Source organism: Balaenoptera ricei, chromosome 1 (genome assembly GCF_028023285.1).
Source record: "Balaenoptera ricei isolate mBalRic1 chromosome 1, mBalRic1.hap2, whole genome shotgun sequence".
In the NCBI taxonomy this organism is placed as follows: domain Eukaryota; kingdom Metazoa; phylum Chordata; class Mammalia; order Artiodactyla; family Balaenopteridae; genus Balaenoptera; species Balaenoptera ricei.
Genome location: NC_082639.1, coordinates 1,131,250 through 1,146,206, shown reverse-complemented (window position 1 = coordinate 1,146,206; position 14,957 = coordinate 1,131,250). Strand labels below are relative to the sequence as shown.

The window sequence follows — 14,957 nt, the reverse complement described above, 5'->3', positions numbered from 1 at the left end:
GTCACGCGGGAAGCGGTATCCGAAGGTGGAGGGAGGACACCAAGGGGCCAGCGGTCCTGGGCTTGGGCTCCCGGGCTCCCAACTGTCCTGGAGCTGAGCCGGGTGGGGCTGCAGGTCCGCACGCTGGCCCCCGAGCTCGGCGTCGGCCCCCCGGCTGCCCAGGAGCAGCTCTGACCTTCCTCCTAGTCTCCCTGGAAAAGTCAGCGTCCGGCCAGAGGGCACTCCTGCCCCAAGCTGTCCAGGGCAGGGGCGGGTGTCCGCCTGCTCTGGGCCCAGCGTGCCACCCACACCTGGTGACACGATTAAAAGGTGGAGACGCGGTTCTCTGTGTGGGGAGAAGCATCAGTTTCAGAGAGTCCATCACTTCCTCTTACCAGAACTTTCTCCAGAAACTGGGGCAGGAGGTAGACTTCACAGAGAGAAGACAGCCTCACGCCAGGCTCGCTGGGCCGCCCCTCGAAGCCTGACGCGCTCCTGCCCTGCCCTTCCCCACCCCGGGCCGAGGCCCGGCCATCTGTCCAAAGCCTGGCCCCGACCAGGGCGCCCCCGCAGCAGCCCTCGCAGAGGCCTCCCCAGGACGCGAAGACGGCCGGCGCGTGGTGGGCAGAGCCACCCCCGCCCCTGCAGGCTCTCTCCCAGCCCCCACGAGCCGGGCACGGCGCAGGCGCCCCATCACGAACGACCTCTGCATCCAGGTCCACCCGCCGCGCTCCACCATGAGACTCGCCGGCAGCCCCTCCTCCAGCAGGTCACTGCCCCGCCCACCGTGCCGGCTGCACCAGAGGCTCTGAGGCATGCGGGGTCTCCTTGTACAAAGATGGGTGTCCAGCCACACTGACAACAGAGGGGTGACTGAACCAGCACACAAAACATCAGACTCCAGGAAAGGCAGAGAACTCCTACAGCTGAACAAGGCAAGACAAACAGCCCAGTTCAAAAAGGGCAGAGGACTCCGAACAGACCTTTCTCCAAAGAAGACACACACGGCCAACAGGCACACGACAAGATGCTCAACATCACTGATCATCAGGGAACACAGATCAACGGCACAGCGAGGCACCACCTCACACCCATGACCGCCATCAAAAAACAGCAACCAGTGTTGGCGAGGATATGGGGAACCTGGGACGCAGGTGCACCACTGCTGTGGAAGACAGTACGGAGGTTCCTCAAAGAGCAGACACAGAATTACCGTGTGAGCAGCCATTCCACTTGTGAGAATGTGCCCCACAAAACTGAAAGAAAGCTAAACCCATTCACAGCAGCACTATTCACCGTAGCTAAAACATGGAAGCAATCCAACTGTCCATTGTCTGGTGACGGATAAACAAAATGTGGTCCATCCATACAATGGAATATTATTCTGCCTTAAAGAGGGAGGTGATTCTGACACCTGCTCCAACGTGGATGGACCCTGAGAACACGATGCCGAGTGAAATAAGCCAGACAGAAAAGGACACATTCTGTGTGATCCCGCTTCTGTGAGGTCCCTGGAGGAGCCACACTCACAGAGACAGAAAGTAGGAGGCTGGGGCTGGGGCTGGGGCTGGGGGAGGGGTGGAGAGTGTCTAATGGGGGCAGAGTGTCGGTTTGGGAAGTTAAAAAAGTTCTGGAGACCGGATGGTGGTGATGTTTGCACAACAGTGTGAACGTGCTTAATGCCACTGGGCTGTGCACTTAGGGGGGAAAAAAAAAAAAGTGGGAGATTTTATGGTACATATATTTTACCACACACACCAAAAAACCACATATAAGGAAAATTACAGAAAAAAATACTAAAAATAACAAAATGGCTGACTCCATTAGCAAAAAAGGAATCGAGAGCTATTCACCTCTCACATTAACAAAGCTATTCTGAATGACGGTAACCTAACGTTGTGAGAAGGTAGGAACGTGGGCGTGTAACTGGCACGCCATTTAGAGAAAGAATTTTGGTAACAAAATCAAGAGCCCTTAAAAAAGGCCTACACCCTGCGGGGGTCAGAGTCTCCTGAGAAATGCCCAGGAATGTGCACGTAGATTTAAGCACACACAGTCACCCCACGCGACCAAAGATGCCAGAGAAGCATAAAGACACACCGTGTGCATGAATAATTAAATGAAAGAAACAGGCCAGGGAGCTCGCTCTGAGCCACCGAATCTCCTACAAGAAGCTCACTGAAAGTCCCAGGAGTCTGAGGAGGTGCACTTGCGGTGACCACTGATCTGGGCCACCTCAGGGCCCAGGCCCTGCCCTCCCCTCCGCTCCCCGCAGGGGCCGGTGCTCCAGACACACGTGCACACGCTTGCACCAAGGGCGCTCCACACTCCTGTTCGCAGGCGCCCCCAAGTCCATCGACACAAGGGTGGGGACAGGCTGGCGTGTGCCCAGCAACCAGGCGAGCAGACCGCGCGACAAGGCCCAGGTGGGAGCCAGCAGCCTCGTGGACGCAGGGCCAGACACAGGGGGACGTTCAGGGTGGTGTCCTGGGAGGGGCAGGAAGCAGGGGGCAGGTGTACGTGACTTTCCGTGCTACCACGCGCTGCTGTGCTGAGATTTCTGCGAGGGATCCGTGGTAAGACGCTCCCTGAAGCATCACTTGTAATAACAAAAACATGGCCCAACCCTCGGATGCAGAATAAATGCCAGGACCCTTGATACAACAGATTACTCGCAAACATGCTACGTGGCTGTAAACACGCACAGACGTGCACAGACATACGTGCACACAGGGGCGTGTGCCCAAGGGAGGGCTGTCACCCACTCACAACGGCGGCCCCGGATCCTACAAAGCCCCCGCAGGGGACTGTGTCTGAGATGGCGAGGATCCGAACACAGGCCGGGGACCGGCTGGCATTAAGACATTGTCGACGATTTTGTTAGATGCGCTAATGGCAGCACGGTGGTGATTTTCCACAATTCCGTATCTGTTAGACGGATCTTGAAACACTTAAACATGAAGTGAGATGACGCCTGGGATCTGCTTTTAAAGAGGAGGAAGGAGCTAGATGAAACGAAACGAGTAACACGATGGCACGTGTGGAACCGGGCACGTGGCTGCGTGAACTGACGTCCCGACTTCGGGGCACTCTTGAATCTCCCAGTTTATAAGTCACAGGCACGTCACCATGGCACTGAGAGACGAGCGCTGGTCCCTTCAGGTGGTGGGCTCTGCTGGGCAGGACTCTGCTCCACTCACCCCGTAGCAGCAAAGGCACAGGCCCAGGCGGCCCCGGAGTGTCTACGACTCTCTCGCGAGCCCCCAGGCACTGCCTGCGCCCCCATCCCTCTGCCCGCTTACAGCCGCCGCGGGGCCAGGCTGTGGGGCTGCCCTGCGGAGTCCCGGCCACAGCCCTCGGCCCCGGGGACCCCAGGGCCTCTGGCACGGGGACGCATGAGAGAAATCGCAACACAAGTGTAAGTGTCTAACGGAACACTTAAAAGCCTAGCTACGTACGTGATGCGTGAGAGGCCTCCAGCTCGGGGAGCTAAATCCCGAGGGGCACTAAAAACCACAGGAGACCCCCCAAGTGACTCAAGACCACCTCAATAGCAGCGACAGGAAAATTAAAGCAAGTTCTCCCCAACCAGGAGAAGACTCCAACACGGATCCAGCAAGAAGAGCAACACGCCCCAACCTCCCCTGGCAGGACGCCCGCCCCGCGGCAAAGACTGGACACGGGGCCAGCCTGGCCGCGCTGTCGGCCGGGGGGGTGGGGGGCAGGAGGGGAGGGCTTCTTCCTCGCGGCGGGAAGGAGCGCGGTTCAGAATCCCCGGGCCCTCACGGCAGGCAGGGATGCCGGGGACCCAGCCCGCAGGGGTCCCAGCGCCGGGCGGGGCGGGGCGGGGGCCCGCGGCCGCGGTCCACTGCAGTCGCACCCATCGGCACATGGCCTGGCCCCGGCTCCGCTGCAGGTGGCCGGACCCCGGCTGGGAGGAGGGTCCTGAGTGTCCCCCACCAGGGAGCCCAGGACCCCGCACAGCCGCCCGGGGCCACGCGAAGCACAGCTTACCTCCTGGAGTGACACGGGGCCAGCCCAGGGCCTACCTTGGTTTCACAACCTAAAGAGCTTTATAAATGCAGAGAAGACCCACTAGGGTCAGGCAAACTAGGCGACACTTATTACATACAAGGATGTTAAAAAAAAATCACAGTTTTGATAGTTCTGCAAAAAAAAACTTAGCAAATTTACAACAAAACTGTCAAGTAATTAAGGCTAGGCACTTCACACATGAACTTAAACTGCTAATTAAAATCCCCTCGCTTAATTGACTACATTTGCATATCATTCAACTGGGGAGTATAATTTTTTTTAACGGTTTGGGCAACGCGGTTCGAACGCCAGGAAGCGGGAGGCGGCAGGTGAGGGGAGCCAGCAGCCCCAGGCATGACCAGGGAGGGCAGGGCTGGGACCCTGGGGGCTTCACGCCAGGCCTGGGGTCCCCACCCCAGGTGGAGAAGGAGGGCGAGGCCAGCAGAGACCCCCCCCGGCCCCAAGGCTCCCCCCTTGCAGCCCAGCACCTCTGCCTTGCCTTGACCTCCGGTGGGGAGGGGCCAGGGGCTTCCAGAACCACTCATGGGACACATGCACCTGCCCCTCCTCCAGGGGCAGCACGGCGGCCCCCCTGCCCCATCTGCCCCAACTCCTCCAGGGGCTCACGGAGCACCGGCCCTGCGGTTCCAGAGACACACCCACCCCGCAGGGGGGCAACGTCTTGGAGTCAGACCACCACACCCGCCTCCCAGCCCAGCCTCCCAGCCCAGCCTCACTCAGCGGCGGCTGGAACACGAAGCATCGGGGCACCGAGGTCCCACCGTCTCTAGGGCCCGGCCCGCGCCCGGCGGGTCCGCGTGAAAACTGTGCACCTTGCCGTCCACGGCTGGACCCGTGGGTTCTCGTGTGAGGCATCCCAGCCGCACGCAGGGCGAGAGGGGGTCCGCAGGGCCGACGGCCCGCCCTTCTTGTTCCAAGGGTGGAAGGGCAGCAGTGAGTTGATCCAAGAGGAGAACGCCGGGCAAACAGGAACGCGTCCACGAGGACGGGCAGGAGGAAGCACGGGGGCCGCGGGAGAACCACCAAGCATCACCGCGAGGCCCATGGCGACCCCGGAGAGCGAGGAGGTCGGGTGTGAAGGCAGCACACGTGGTCACCGGCCAGCTCGCCTGTCACTGCCGCTGCCACGTGGATGCCTCGCCCACCCGCCAGGCCTGAGCCATGAACCAGGGCCACGGGAACATGAAAGAACCCTGAGGTGTCAGAGAACAGACGTGGACCCAGAAAGCTGGCCACTCACAGCCCCAGTCACAGCCCCGCAGGCCCTCCAGATACCCCCAGCCTCGGAGCCAGGTGGGCCGCCGGCCTCCCCAAGGCTTGGGGCCCTCTGGGCTGTTGGTAGCGGGTGTAGCTGTGACGGCCCATGGATGTGGAGGTGGGCTCCCGTGCTGGGGTAGTTTCCTGCACACGAAGCGGGACAGACCCTCGGCCCTCCCGGAACACGCTACGTGGCCCAGGAGAGGCACGGGGGCGCCCCTGCCCAGCTGGGAAGAGTGGGGTGCGGAGAAGACCGTGCTGCCAGGCCCAGGTTTCGGGGAGGTCCCCAGACACCAATCACAACCCCCTGGCTCCCGTGACGACGTGGCCAACAGCTCCTCGGGCGCTGAGGGAGGCCAGCGCGGGCACACAGGACCACCTGACACCCAGTGGCTGACCCCAAAATGCATCCATCGCCCCCACCTACAGTCCTGACATTCAGCCCAGTTCCACACTGCCAGCCACGTCGCGGGGAGCCTACTTTCAACAAGAGATGTTCCTTTCGAAGCAGCCCACCAGCGTCCCAGCGGGAGCCACGTCAGGGCCGACGCCACGCGACGCCTGTCCAGGGAGAGCCGTCCCTCGAACCCCCCACGCAGACCCAAGCAAGTGTGAAGCACGGCCAGGACGCCCAACACCTACAGGACAGCTCTGTCCACTCCCGGGAAAGCTCCCCGCTCTCTCCTTTTCTAGCCATTGACAGCCAAGCTGCCAGTAAACCTTGACGATTAGTGATTTCATGCCTCTATGAGTCATTCAACGAGTATTTATTCCAGGCCCGGAACTGGGGACCCAGCCGAGACCAACACCCCCCCCATGAAGCCGACAACACAACCACAAACACACAACCCCAGAGCCGGCCGCAACAAGGGCTCCCCGGAGAGCCCAGACCACGGGGCAGGCCTGACCGCTGCGGGCTGCGCGGCCCACAGAGCCACGCCAACTTCCTGAATTATCTGTAGCTGCAAAATCAAGAAGTCGCAGTGTTGAGTCTTTCTAAATCAAAAATGTAAAATCAGAGGAGACGCAAACGCCAAATACCCGACAGCATCCTATCTGCTCCCCAGGCCGTCCCACTGCGCTGAAGTAGGCGCTTCTAGAAGCCAGCCCTGCGTTCACAGAAAGCAGCATCAGAGCTGTGGTCTGCTCCCCGCTTGCCCTGGGGCTGCATGGGGGCCCGGGCCACGCTGGCACAGGTCACACCGTGGACACACATGCAGCCCAAGGCCCCGCCCGCCCCACTCCACTCACACGAACACACGGACACCATTCGCAGTGCTAACCCAACTCCGACCAAAACCAGCTTCAGACCCCACCGCGTGGGCCCCACACTCCTGGAAACGACTTCCCGTCCCTTCTCTGAGGCTCGGATCGGCCCTCGTTAACCCATGGATGCGTGTGGCCCGGAGCCCCCGCCCCACGATCTCAGGGCCCAGCCCCCCTGGACTCGCCCGCTCCCCCCACGACCAGTGGGCAGGAGGGAAGGAAGGGCCCTCGGAAAAACGGAGCCTCTCCGCTCTCCCAGATCTTAAGAAAATAATTCAGCCTCTGTATTTTAACTCAAAACAAAGAAACTTCTAAAAAACATTTCAGTTGAAACTTGCATAATTCTTCCAGTGGAGAAATCCTCCCCAACTTTCGCAATCCTTAGAAAGAGACACATTATTGCTGCCTGTGTAACAGTCTCCGGGCCACAGAGAGTCCAGCCGCCGGCCACGGACACCTCCCGCCAGACAGCCGGGGCGCAGGGCCCGGAAACACCGCCTCCCCCAGGCCCTCCCGGCGCCCGGCGGTCACCCTCCCCAGACTTCCTCGTGGGCCTCGCCTGGCATCTCAGACAGACGGTACCCAGACGCGCTGCAAGGAAGCGTGGGAGCCACTGGCCCTACTCTCGAAGCCCCACGCTGACTGAGGGGCCCCGGGGGGCAGGAGGGTCAGAGGCGAGGGCCACTCAAGAGAGATGAGGGCCCCGCCCAGCTCCAAAGAGACGTCCTGGACATCGGCAGGATGGCTGAAGACGGGCAGACGTGGCCCGCTCACTGCACACAGACTGAGGGCCAGCCCCCCACGCCTTCCCTCCCTCGCACACGGCTGACCACAGGGCCCAGGGCAGCAACCAGAGGCTCCTCAAGCCGCTGTTTCCCTTCCGACAAGGCCCCGGCCTTCACCCTGGGGCCTTCGCGCTGAGGACCAGACCAACCCGCAGACCCTGTCCTCCTGCGCAAGGGGCAGGGCCCGTCCAGGAGCCTGGCCTCACAACATCACCCGATGGCACCCCGCCTTCTCAGCCGAACATCCAAAGCCAGGAGATCACCATGGAGCCCCATGAAAACCTCGAGCAAAACAAGTGGACAAAGGGACTGCCGAGGGACTTCCCTGGCAGTCCAGTGGCTAAGATACGCGCTCCCAATGCAGGTGGCCCAGGTTCGAGCCCTGGTCGGGGAACTAGCTTCCGCACGCATGCCGCAACTAAGACCCGGCGCAGCCAAGAAAAACAGATAGATAAATAGATATATACACAGAAAAAGAAATAAATATCTTAAAGAAAAATAAAAAGGACAGCCAAACCTCTACATCTATGGCCAAACCTGACGGCATCCGGTGAGCACAGCCCCCCGTGAAAGAGGGAGTGCCGGGAAAGGCATGCTGGCCAGAGCCCCTTCCAATCTGTCACACGTCCCCGATTCCATCCCCTCCCGTGGCCATTTCAGCCTGAATGCACAACACGCAGCCCGCTTAGAGGCCCCGGTCGCCCTCCACCACAGCCACAGCCGATCCCCAACAGAGACCAAGAGACTCAACGCTCCGCCACGCCAACAGCCCGGCCGGGTCTCTACTTTGAGAAAACACTGCTCTCTGACTGGAGAGCCGTCATCAGGTGACGCAAGGAAACGGTTCCAGCACGAGGAATTTAGACAGACCGCACCGTGGACGCTCACAACACACAGCACGGCGCCCATCGGCCCGCGAGCCCCTGCCGCGCAGGCAGCTCTACGAAAAAGACTCCTGCAAGGACGCAGCGTCTGAATGACAGAGGCTCAGTGAGCGAACACCATCCCCGGTCTCCAGTCTGAAAGCGGGACCCTCCGAAGGCGCGGCAGCTCCCAGGAGCCCGTTTCTTAACCACACAAGGACCGGCCTGGCTCCAGCCCCAGGGAGACAGCACACCCCCCTGCCGCCTGCTCGGCCTGCGAGGAGCCCTCCCGCGGAACGAGGGGTGCGTCCCAGGCAGCAGGCAGGCTGGCAGCACCAACGCCCCGCCGCGACTAATAGCAGCCGTACCGTTAAAACACCGGTCCGGTTTGGTTCAAATGCCATCAGATAAGGGACAGAGTCGACTAGGCAGAAGAAAAGGGCAGGGGACCGTGGGAAGGCTCTGAGGCCCCCATCTCCTCGCCACACGTTCCCAGCAGCAAAAGGACACATCCTCGCCCCGCCTATGACCTCATCACCTAAACACGCCCCAAAAAACACTGCCAACGGGCACTACTTACTACAGTCCCCCTTTCACAAGTGAGGAAACTGAGGCAAACTTGCTCAAGGTCAGGCAGCTAGTGAGGAATGGAGCGAGGGACAGGGCGAGGACGTGGGAGCAGCCCCGTGGGGCTCCACGGTCAGACCCGCCCAGTGCGGGACACCGAGGACAGCAGCCAGGGCCCCGGCAGCCCCGGCAGCCGTGGGACGGACGAGAGCACGCCCTTGGGGCCCCGGTGGCGTGGGGGGCATCACTGAGGAGGGCCCTGGCTGGCACACATGGCCACGCCACCTTCAAGGGCTTCCAGGCCAGGCTGGAGCCCCGCCCCCCCACTCGGTCCCACGCTGGGGCGACCACAGGGATTGCCGCCCCACCGTGGTCAGGCCGCAGGCACAGCAGGGCAAGCGAAGGCCGTCGGGCACCAGGACCCCACGAGAATCCCTGGCCCCCGCCCACTGCTGACGGCAGAGGACGCGGGCCTCCGTTTGGCAGGAGACCCGGCGACGCCTTGGCCCCCAGCACCTGGACCACACTTCGGCTCACCGCATGGCCCCGGCACCCACGGCCCCCACAAGAGCGGTGCCAGCTCACCCTTTGCTCCTTTCTGCCCTCGGCCTCGGGGGACCAAAAATATTAAAATAAGCTACGAGAAAAGTGAAGAGATCAAAACCCAACCCGTGAGTAGTTTGTTAAGCAGGGGGTGGGAGGAGCGAACAGAGGCGGGCAGGGCGCCGGGGAGGGGGTCTTCCAGGCAGTTTCTTCCAGAACAAGCAGGGCCTGGGCAGCCATGGGTCCCCCTGATCCTGAGCCTCAGAACCCCCCTTCTCACGGGTGGGGTGTCCCTGGCATGTAGACAAGCTGTGCTGGCGACTTCTGAAAGGGACCCCGCACCCCAGAATTCCCAACCGCACGGTCACAGAGCCAAGGCAGTGGGCAGAGTCCCGGGAACAGGATAAGTGGCCGAGGCCAGCAGGAGGAGTGCTCCCCGAGGTGGAGGAGTGGCAGGAAGGCGAAGGAGCGCGTGAGCGGCCAGCCAGCCACACGGCCGAGGCCCGGAAGGAGGGACACCGGACCGCTGGCCCAAACCACCGCTGCGAGGATAGGCCGTGCTGACATTTCGGCCTGGGGACCCCAACCGCTTACAGCAATCACATCTTCGTCATCACTGGGGAGACTTTTGTAACCAGTGAATGAGCTTTCTGAGTGGCGCTGGGGGGAGCACAGAAGGAGAAAGGGTGGCGCTGACCATCTGTTGAAATCACCGGGCACGAAAGCACGCTCTGACCTCTTCTCTGGGACTGTGGCTCAGGGGACGGTCCTGCCTTCTCACCTGGCAGTCCCTGGGCCCACAAGCTGAGCCTACAGACACCCATGTCCAGAAGAGCAGAGCCTGCTGCAAGGGGGCCAAGGCCCGGGCCTGCAGCTGCAACAAAGAGCCCACCCCAGGAAGACAACCACAAACATACACGACCGAGATTCGGACACAGACATAGACACACCCTGTCAGACAAGCCCCTCTGCATTCCACCCTGGGTAAGTGACCCACCACGGGCTTACCCACTACAGGCCTACCCAGTCGGCCAGAACCCACCACCATCCTGCACACAGGGCTCCCTCGGGCCACAATGGCTGTCGAGGGAGCGGGCACCCCAAACAGAAAGGCCCCCAGTGTGCAGGGAGCGCCCACCACGCCACCCAGAGCCAGCTCCCAGTCTGAAACGAAGGGTCCGGCCAGCCTGCTGGGATCCGCCACCGGCCGTTCCCATCAGCATACTCCCCCACCAGTGCTGCCCACTCAGACTGTCCCTCCCGCCCAATCCCAGCCCCACAGTCTGCAGACAGCTGCCACCTGGGCGCCAGCCTAGCCAAGGGCAGAAACACCACAAATCCACGAACGCACGCGGTGGCCCCCTCTGAGCGCAGGCGACAGGCCCTCACTTCCCCTCCCCTCCTCCGCTCCCTGAGACTCTGACACTCCGCTGGAGGGGCGCCCAGAGAAAACCGGGCGGGAGCATCTATTCACAGATTTGGAAAAAAAAAAAGTTTGATGCAATAGCTGAATTAATCAGGCCTCCCAAGAATAGCTGAGCCAATGCAGCATTCTGTGTGTGCAATTTAATAAGCCTGGATATTTAAAAGAAAAGTTACAAATACTCGGGGAGAGGGGGAGATGTCACAGAAAGTTAGCGTGGACCCCACTGAATGGTTTCGGCATCGAGTGGCCCGGGAGCTGCCAGGCTGGATCACACAGATCCTCCGTCAGGCAAACAACGGGGCCTAGGCCAGCGGCCCTCCCCGCGGTGCCCTTCAGCGTCTTAGAGGGAAGGAGAGAAGAAAACGTGCGCGTCCAAAACAAATCGCAAGCCAGCGGCTACCCTGACACTCGGGGCCCCGGGTGCCCGCTGACCAGTCCCCGAGCCCAGTGCCAAGTGGCCCTCGCCCCCACACGGGGGACTCTGGGATCCACTCCCTGGCAGGTCAGGGCAGACACACAGAGCTGGAGTCGCCGAGTCTCGGCCCCCTGCCACCACGGCCCGAACACCTGGCTTCGGTTTAGTGCCTGTCTCCCAAACCTTCAAGGCACAAACAGGCCCTGCCTGGCCAAGTTCTGCCTGCTAGGACACAGGGGCAGGCGCCCCTCTGAGTGCCAGCCCAGGAGCGTTAGGGCCAGGGCGGGTCCCTTCCGCCAACTCGGCCCGGACACCTCCTTGGGCCCCATGAAGGCCTGGGCTGCCAGCTGCAGCCTGGGCCCGGCCGGGATCAAACTTCCCGGGACTCAGGGCAGAAGAGTCCGAGGTCTGAAGCCTGCCCCTCCCGGCCCAGCTGGGCACCGGCTATGGGCCTCAGGAAGGCTTCACCCACCCTGGCCTGCCCTCGAGGCCCCCAACCAGGGAAGCGGCTTGTCCTAGGAGTCGGACGGGAGGACCTTCCTCCCAACTACATGGCCATCTACGGGAACGCCAACGCCACCCCAAGTTTCCTTAAAGCCAAACCAAACCCTGAGACACGTGCAGGGGAGGCAGAGCCCCTGGCCCAGGAGGGACCCCCACCCTCTCCGCAGCCCGCCCTCCCACTCACTCCCCGGGCCCGGCCGGGGCGCGGGACACTCACCCGGGGCACCCGCCGCTTGTACTTGTTGCCGTAGTCGAACTTCTCCTTGACGTCGTCCAGACAGCGGCCGAGGCGCGCCTGCTCCTCCTTGCCCGTGTAGTCCTGGCTGAGCAGGATGTAGGCCCGCCAGTTGGCCGAGTCGAAGCCCCAGTGGCAGGTCCGGTTCTCCAGGGCCTTGTGCGAGTGCACCACGAACTTGTGCGGTGGGTACATGAGGCGGCAGTCGAGGCACTGGATGCAGGCGGCGCTCGGGCTGTTGTAGAGCTCGGGCACCAGCAGCCCCTTGCACTTGCCGAAGCACTCGTGGTACACGCGCACGCTGCGCTCGCTGAGCTCCAGGCCCAGCGCCAGGCTGGCCGCCAGCTCCTTCTTGCAGGGCGGCGGGTAGGCGCCGCCGTACAGCAGCGCGTTGCACAGGCGCTCAGCGTCCGTCTTGGTGATGAGCCCGCACGAGGGCGCCGAGAAGGGCAGGATGCCCATGACTTTGAGGATCTCCAGCTGGTCGGCCGTGCAGCGCGAGCAGTAGATGTGCAGCTCGTCGCACACCGAGTTGATCTGCTGCAGCGAGAAGTCGCGCAGCACCGAGTTGAGGATCTGCGGCAGACAGAGGCGCTTCTCGCCGCCCACCACGAAGCACGAGATGGTCTCGCCCTCCAGCACGGTCTCGCAGCGCTCCGTGGAGCGGTCGGACGGCATGAAGAAGGGCCCGGGCAGCACGGGCGGCGGCGGCTGGATGGCGGGCAGGTGCAGCACCGGCGGCGGCTCGGCAGCCGCGGGCACCGGCGCCGGCACCGCAGCCGCGCCCGCCTCCTTGGAGCTCTCCTTCTTGTAGGCCTCCTGCGCCCAGCGCGCCGAGAAGGCGGCCGGGCCGCCCAGCGAGCTCATGGAGCTCAGATGGAACTGCTCCAGCGTCTTCTGCAGCCCCGGGTGCGGCTGGAAGCCGCCGCGGCCGCCCGCCGCCGCCTCCATGGTGCGCTCCGGCTCCCCAGGCCGCTCCCGCTCCCGCGCGCCCGGGCCCCCGCGGCCCCCGCCGCTGCCCCGCGCGCCCCGGCGGCGCCCCCGGCCCCGGCCCCGGCCTCCCCCCGCCGCCGGCTCCCGGCCGATCACGGCCGCGGCCTCGGCCTCGCCCGGGGGAGCGAAGGGGAAGGCGGGCGGGGCGAAGGGGTCCCGCCGCTGGAGCCCGCCGCCGCCCGGGCCCGGCGCCACATCCACGCGCCCCGCGCCGCGCCCGCCGCCGCCGCCGCCCGGGCCCCCCGCGCGCCCCCCGCGCGCCCCCCGGGCCCTAGGCGCGGGGCATGCCCCAGCGCGCGCCGCCAACGCCAACGCCAACGCTCGCGGGCCCGGGGCTCGCGGGGGGCGCGCGGGCAGGTGCCGGCGCCGCGAGGCGCGAATCGCCGCGGCGACCGAGGCCGAGGGGCCCGGGAGGAGCGGGGGCGCGGGCGCGGGGCCCGCCGGGCCGTCCTCGCGCGGCGCGCCGCCGCCGCCCCGCTCCTCCCACCGCGCGGCGCCCGCCCGGCTCGTGCCGGCGGCGCTGGCCGGCCGCGTCGCGCCCGCCGCCGGCCTCCCGGCCCGGCCCGCGCCCACCCCGCCGCCCGCGCCCGGCTCCGCGGCCTGCCCGCCCGCCCGCGCGCGCGCGCGCGGCTTCCGGGGCGGCGGAGCGCCTGTGGGGCGGCCTCAGACCGCGGCGGCGGCGGCGGCGCGGGGCTCGGCGCACATCCTCCCGGCGGCTCGCTCCAGCTCGGACTGAGCGCCGGGCGCTGAGCTCACGCCGCCGCCCCGCCCCGCGCCCCGCCCCGCCCCGCGCCGCCGCCCCGCCCCGCGCGTCGTCTGGGGCCGCGCGTCCGCCTCAGCCGAGCGCCGGCCAGGAATGCGCCCGCCCCCTGGTCCGGCTCTTCCAGGAACGCGCGCTCCCCCCGCCCGCGCTCGGCGCTCCGCCGCACTCAGCCGTGCTTGGGCCCGCCCGCCGGCCCGGGACTCGGGCCCGCTCGGCTGCACTCGGGCACGCCCGGCCGCGACTCGGCTCCGCTCGGCTCCGCTCGGCTCTGCTCGGCCCCGCCCGTCCGGGACTCAGCCCCATTCGGCTCCGTTCGGGCCCGCCCGCCGGAAGGCCACTCGGCGGGGGCGGTGGCGGCGGCGGCGGCTGCGCCCCGGGCCCCCCATCCGGTGGCGGCAGCTTCCTGCGAGGCTGCGAAGGCGCCCGTCCCGCCGCCGCATCGCCGCCAGAGCCCAGAAACCCACACAAGGTCCCCACTACAACCGCAAACCAGCTGAGGGGCGTTCGGGACGGGGCGGCACACCCTCCACCGCCCACCTCCCAGCCCCCGGGGTCCCCACGCAGGCGATGGGGACGCCAGGCCAGATGATCCACGTCCCACATAGGACAGGGACACCGAGCAGCACGATGTGGGTTACTACACACGTTGGGATTGCAACACCCCACACGGGACACAGACACCATGCAGCCTGTTCTGGGGACCCCCAAGCGATGCAGGCGCGACACAACACCCCCAAGGGATGACTGGCCGCAGGGCCGACCACCCCATGACGCAGCACGGTGGTCCCCCCACACAGCCAGCGGCTGCACCTCCCACCAGTTCCAGGGCAGGGCTTGCATCCAGGTCGCTGCCAGGCCCAGGCCCAGGGTGGGTCTTCAGGAAGCTGGCTCCTTCCTGCCCCCGGCAAGCCGGCGCGACCCTTACCCTATAGCCCCCCAGGCCCAGGGAGCCATTGACACATCTGCAGGGCACCCAGGGCATGGCCAGTGGGAGACCCCACTGTCCGTCGTGGCTCTATCACGAGGGAGAGACAAACCAGAAAGTGCTGGGTGGGACAAGACCGGGGCCTGAAGTTGGACAGGCTGGCTGGGGGGCCCCCGGAGGAATCAGCATCCAGCAGAGGCCTAGGGGGTGGGGACTTGAGATCAGGAGGACGATTCTGGTGGTGCTCAAGCCAAGGGCAGAAGGACAGTCCAGCCAAGCTGGGCAGTGGCATCTTTTCCTCCATAGGACAAGGGCACCCAAGCTGTCCTGGGCACTGGGGGACACGTGGGGGGGGCCACAGTGCTGGGCAGAGGTGAGAG

The 14,957-nt window shown here is 64.5% G+C and overlaps 1 protein-coding gene across 1 annotated transcript in view; it reads right to left on the bottom strand.

Moving 5' to 3' along the window:
- The window catches only part of SKI (SKI proto-oncogene), a 58,173-nt gene extending 45,282 nt beyond the window's left edge, over window positions 1-12,891 (bottom strand). The window contains exon 1 of the mRNA XM_059900187.1: window positions 11,879-12,891. Within this exon, the coding sequence (XP_059756170.1) occupies window positions 11,879-12,847 (969 nt within the window). The 5' untranslated portion in view covers window positions 12,848-12,891. The remainder of the gene's footprint in view (window positions 1-11,878) is intronic.
- Window positions 12,892-14,957: the final 2,066 nt, after the last annotated feature.